General features: G+C 39.7%; 1 protein-coding gene across 1 annotated transcript in view; it reads right to left on the bottom strand.

Moving 5' to 3' along the window:
• Positions 1–335: 335 nt before the first annotated feature.
• Positions 336–6,124, bottom strand: part of LOC117728104 (IgGFc-binding protein-like) — a 30,825-nt gene continuing 25,036 nt past the window's right edge. The window contains exons 30-36 of the mRNA XM_034528828.1: positions 5,783–6,119; positions 5,350–5,466; positions 4,869–4,964; positions 3,765–3,960; positions 2,615–2,878; positions 2,374–2,516; positions 336–597 (exon numbers count right to left, since the gene is read on the bottom strand). Coding sequence (XP_034384719.1) covers positions 394–597; positions 2,374–2,516; positions 2,615–2,878; positions 3,765–3,960; positions 4,869–4,964; positions 5,350–5,466; positions 5,783–6,119 — 1,357 coding nt within the window. The 3' untranslated portion in view covers positions 336–393. The remainder of the gene's footprint in view (positions 598–2,373; positions 2,517–2,614; positions 2,879–3,764; positions 3,961–4,868; positions 4,965–5,349; positions 5,467–5,782; positions 6,120–6,124) is intronic.

The raw sequence follows: 6,124 nt of genomic DNA, 5'->3' as shown, positions 1-6,124 counted from the left end.
GTTTTAGGAACAACACAAATAACAGTTTGAAGCAAAAGCTGAGTATTGGAAGATTCATAAAGGCATAATTTATAAACAAAGTAGTTTTAGTTGTAACAGTAACAGACAACAAGCAGTCAGAGTACATTATGACCTGGAATAAATTGTAAGCAGGGAGACTTAAAACAACAGAAAATAGTCCAATTATTTTATTGTTGGATTATTATATATAGAATTACCAGCAAACATGCTATCTATGTTAGCGAGATATAGAATACATAGAACATTTTGACCATATCACCCTGTGTTATAGTTTCAAAAGGAAGATACCTTTAATATCAGATTTTTATCAGCTGTTAGAATTATAATAAAAGTGTATAGTACAAACACACCATTGAGAATATGAAGTTTGCTTTATCCTGCTTTGTAGCAATCCCTCACTCCCTTCTGCACTCCACAGCGTTTCTTTCCTTTGCAGGGTTTGTCCTTACAGGCCACCATCCCACCGCGACACACACAGAAGCGCTGGCAGGCGTTGTCGGCGTAGAACATCTGACCCGACACAACGTACCGGCCGTTGATGTTGCAGCCGCATTCAGCCTGTGGCACGCAGCGATCCTGGAAGGTCAAAGTTCAGTCACTGTTTGCGTTGCCCATTTGAATGTAACTGCTGGGCAGCCAATATTGCCAGGTTTAGGTATTGGCAAATATGACGTTAAAGTCCATTCTCCCCATTTCTCCAATTTCATTTTGACCGCTATGGAATATCATAAGCCGGATTTTAAACTCAAGTTTAGTCACCAAATCTTTGTTGAATTTATAGATTTTCTACAGTAATGTCCCACACCATAACATATTTACACCATCTCCCTAGGCCTTTAATGTCTGGTACAGAAGTGGTTTAGGTTTTCTTCCTATCATTCGCATCTGTGCCAGGACCACAGTTTGCCGAAGTCTCATTATTTTAGGTCAACAGTTTTGCCTCTAATTTATTTCATGCCATCCCAACTGTCCCCAAAAGACTTGGCATATTTAGTTCTCGATGTTAACCTTATTGTAAGGGTGTAATATCCAAAACACAGCTGTCTAGGGAATGGATATTAGGAGAAACTATTCCTTATACTCACCTTTTTTTTTTTATAGTTCAAAATCGTACATTGCTTACATTACTCCAATGATAAATTAAACAATAAAAGACATTATCGCCATATATTCTCATGACTGTTGACAGATGCACTAGGGAATAAACAACACATGTAATTGTGATAGTGTCTATGAGAGCTATACTTTTTAGTTTTTGTTAATTTTTGTTGTTTTCAGCCAAGTTTATTAATATTTAGTTAATTTCAATTTTTCTTGGTATATACATGTGTATACATACTGTAGACATTACTTTTATTTTCATACTGTAGATAATTTGCACACTGTATGATAATGAAATTGGAACGATATGACCGCGGTATTAAAAATGGTGGTCATATCGTTCCAACCCTGTTCAAATGAGAACAGAGTAGGAGAAATAACAACAAAGTAATGTTATCAAAGAAAAACAAAAACAAGGGTTAACTTAAGTTAAAAAAAAAAGGAACAAGTCCAAGGCACTCTTTTGGCTCTTCTGCACTTTTATAAAGTGCTTAATAATAATTATGGTTCAAGGTCTAGAAACCTTTGAACAGAAAGTTCAGGGTGGTGATCTAAATTATTATAGCAGAGAGAAATGTTTTTATGTACCTAATGCAGGCCACAGCTTATCGAGGACTATATGAGGAAAATCATTTCAGTCCTCTTTAAAGGCGTGCTGCTCCTTGTTGCTCGGATGCATGTTGTCTGCTAGAAATGGTTATATATATATATATATATATATATATATATATATATATATATATATATATATATATATATATATATATATATCTTATATATATATAATATATAAATAAATATACATATCTTTTTAATATATATATTCTTATACTGTATATATATATCTTGTAATTTATACATATAAATATATAATATATATATATTATATATATATATATATTCATATATAATATATATATATATATATACATATACATATCTTATATATATATATATCTTATATATCTTATATATATATATGTATATATATATACAGAGCCATCTGGTGGTTATGGTTTGCACCCCTGAAGAAAGCTGCTTGTGGTGCCACGAGCTGGTTGTTACTTAGCTCTCATCTGAACGTTGTCTGTGTGTAGCATTTCATAAATGAAACAGCCATCTGATTCAAGGCTTTTCAACGTTTGTGTGCCAGAAGAGAACCTTGTCCCTTCCTTCTTTGATGAAAGTCATGTATATATATATATATATATGACTGTATATGAAGAAGGTCGGGCCCGTGTGTAGGATTACCTCACTCAGAAGGTAACCGGGGTTACACACGCAGCCCTCGCCTGGCGGGCTCTCACACTTGGCGGGTGGAGATGGAGAGGTGCAGCTGATCGGACAGCCAGGAGCCGTGACACTGTACACACTGTTGGTGGCACACTGCATCCCTGAGACACACACACACACACACACACAGAATAGCACTCAGATCACGCACGCACAAATACAAGAACAACTGTGCACGGCCACGTCCCAGAGTGCTTACAGCAGAGGCTCCTCGTCCGCCATGACTTCACGCGGCCTCCGTTCCTCTGACACTCCTCCACGTAGCCACTGATGATGTCGCAGGCTGCTCGCTGCTCGCCTTCGCTAAGCACCATGTCGTAGATGCAGTCATCGCGATACTGCTTGGAATCTACTCGCTGTAAGCAGTCCGACATGGGTCCGTCCTTTGCTGTTATGACATCGCAGACTGACGCGTAGGCGGGTGGTTTAAAGTTGGGGGGGAGCGGCTGAGCGCAGTCTTTACCTGGCGGCACAAATCAATCGAGAGACGGCTCACATCACATGCCACTCAAACTGCTGACATCATCTGCCATTGATGAAGTCTGTACGCAGTCAAAGGGATGGTGAGCACCTGAATGATAACTAATAATAACAATGCTTAAATAAATGCTTTTTTAACCGTATAACTGAATCCATTCATTGTGTAAATGGAAGTGCAGATTATAGTGCCCTTTGTTTGTAAAGCATCTCCAATTAGAGATTGACATTGTGACTTATTTAGATATGAGACTGACGTGTAAAATGTGCATATATTTTTATAGAAAGGTGCATGTCTGAAAGTATGACGGCGTTTTAGGGCCATTATAGTTTGTTTGTTTTTGAATTGTTGGGGAAGGGGGTTAATATTCGGTGAAAATAGAACAACAATTACAAGACTAAAGTCATAAAATTAACAAGAAAGATAACATGCGCATTCTCTGAGCTTAATGTGGCAAAACTATAAAGAAATTATAAATTTATGAGAAAAAAACTTCAGTCTGAATTACATGCCTCTGAGCGAGGAGGACCTGAAAGATACATATACTTATTTCTTTCATTAACATAAATAAATACTAACTCTCTACAACTCCCATCTTTGACTCCACCAAGGGTTTCTTTTTTATTTTAGCACCAAGTGTTTTTCTCATAGATCTATGACTTCGCCACTTTAATCCCAGAGAATATCCCATTTCTTTTCTGGTACATTTACGACTTTAATATTGGACATTGTGACATGTTTCTCAGAATATTCCCACCTCTCCCGGCTCCATAATAATATTTTTTGTTTAGCTACCGTGGCCCTTATACGCACTACTGTAAAGATGCAGAGCATACTGGTGTCGATAAATAACACTGCGTCAGCTGCTTACAGTCATGGGAGCAGCCGTCCACGTCCGCCACCCATTGGCTCACTCCAAAGTCATTGGCGCTAGAGGCCGACTTCCCATTGGGCAACGCCAGGTCATCAGCGGGGTCGCCATTGAACTTCCCACAGAGACCGCAGGTTGCGTTGTGATAACTAGACGCCAGCTCCACCCGCACTGAACTCGCAAAGTCAAAGGAGACCTTTAACAATGTGAATAATAGAGTAAAGTTATATCAGAGATTAGCAGGTATCATTAGGAGCACCACTACGCATCACTGGACCAACAGCAGTGAACTGGAGATGCTCTTAAGGAGTTAAACACGGTTCATGTGTATTATACATTCTTAATGCTCGTTAAAAAACTAAAAACTTTCCCTTTAAGCACATAAATGAGCAATTTGAAAATATTTTAGAACTTAGATATTTGACACCATGTAAACACATTAATTGATAAGTCCTCATCATCTATACATTTGGAAATAATCACCTTATTGGCTTTGCTTTTTCACCTTCCTATTATTAAAACGCCTTGTAACGGGATTAGTTGAAACCAATTAAGCCCGCATCCCTGTAGTGAATGCAAAAACATTGCAAAGAATACATATTGTTTATTGTATTTTATATATAATTCCATTAATCTTTTCTTCCTGGAAAACCAAATGTTTTTTTATAAATTAGTACCAACTAATTTCAACCAATAATATCATGACGTCCATCAATCAACCGACCAAGGAGGTGTGTGTGGAGCCACAGTCCTCTGGAGGTGCACTCTAAGCCTTTTAAACCGTCCAATCAAATGCAAAGGATGTGATCTAGTCCCCTCTTGTGACTGCACACCACCCAATGGTGTTTACTGGCTCATGTGTCACAAGACAGAAGCTAAAGACGTCTCTGACATCCGTTTCACTGGGAATAAGAGAACGTGGCCACGATCCAAAATGTGTTCGTAACTAAATTGCTCTTAACACCAGTGTGTTGACCTCCTGAGGTACTCGCTGTACTTGTAACATGCTTTGATGGCCCTAATCGCATTAAAGTTAAGACAAAGGTTGACTAAAATGTTTGATAGATACTTTATCAATGACGGCGGATGCTTTGGTGTTTATACCTTCAGAAAGTCGGTCTCAAGGACAGCCAGTCTGTTTCTCCGATGTACCTGGACCGATGAATTGGAGAAGGGTAGGGAGTTTTCAACCCCATTAACCTGCATAAAATACACACACACACACACACACACACAAAATACTGATCAGACTTGAACGTTCTTTTTTTTCCATGTGGGCACACAGACACAAAGTTAAAACCAATCGCAAGAGTAACGGCATGCAAAGGTTTGCTCCGCATTTTGTGTGAGCACAGCAATTCACATTCTTCACTCATTTAAACACTATGTATATTTATTATAATATCATTGTGCTCAGCTTCTTCTGCTGCCTTTTAATATAGTAAACAAAATAATTGTAGAGCTACAAGCCTTCACAATAAAAGTCTCCATGAGAAAATCCGATCTCGACTGAGCTGTCCACATTTGATTTCCACAGCACCCCTCAGAGTGTGTGAGTGTGTGTGTGTGTTTGTTTGTTCCTCACCAGTACACGGCCTGGGAAGTCCACTGACAGTGTGTACGTGTTGTCATATACATTAACAGTCACCACTTTAGCATAAGACACTCTCTTGTTGCCGCGGTTGTTATTCTCCAGGTTGACCTGCACCAGAAGAGGAGTGAAGAGGACATGTCGTAGGCAGGAGGGGGAATGGTAAAGGAATAGATGATTTAGTTAGGATATATGACACAAATCTTTCTTCTTTTGACATAGATGTACAGGTACAAGACAGAAGTATTCAGATCTTTTACTAAAGTCAAAGCAGAAACATCACCTGAAACATACAAGGGAAAGGCCTGTATTTAAAATATCACTTAAAAGTACAAAAGTATCATCATCCAAATGTATTTAAAATATGCACGTTATTGAAGAAGTGTGGTGGACAGCTTCAAGGTGCCCCGTTTGGTGCTCAGCTCACCTCAAAGTGCGTGAGGCCCGTGGCGTCTCCACACACACCGGCCAGCCGGTAGATGCAGTTGCCCTGGAAGTCGAACCTGCGTCCATCGAAGGTCTTGAAGTGCGGATCTCCGTGTGCGATGCACGTCTCAAAGCTGACTAGGTAGCAGCCCTGGACCCCGTTCACGACGCCACACCTCTCTCCATTTCGACAGCCGGCCCGCTCGCATTTCACCTTTTGGGTCGCTGCGTCACACACACACTTCTCCTCACACAGCGAGTTGGTCCAGAAGGTCACACCCGGCAGGTAGTAACGGTCGTCGTGGTTACAGCCGCAGCCCTTCTCCCTGATGACACACCTGAC

Source organism: Cyclopterus lumpus, chromosome 25, assembly GCF_009769545.1.
Source record: "Cyclopterus lumpus isolate fCycLum1 chromosome 25, fCycLum1.pri, whole genome shotgun sequence".
Taxonomy (NCBI): Eukaryota; Metazoa; Chordata; class Actinopteri; order Perciformes; family Cyclopteridae; genus Cyclopterus; species Cyclopterus lumpus.
This window is presented reverse-complemented; position numbering and strand designations above follow the sequence as displayed.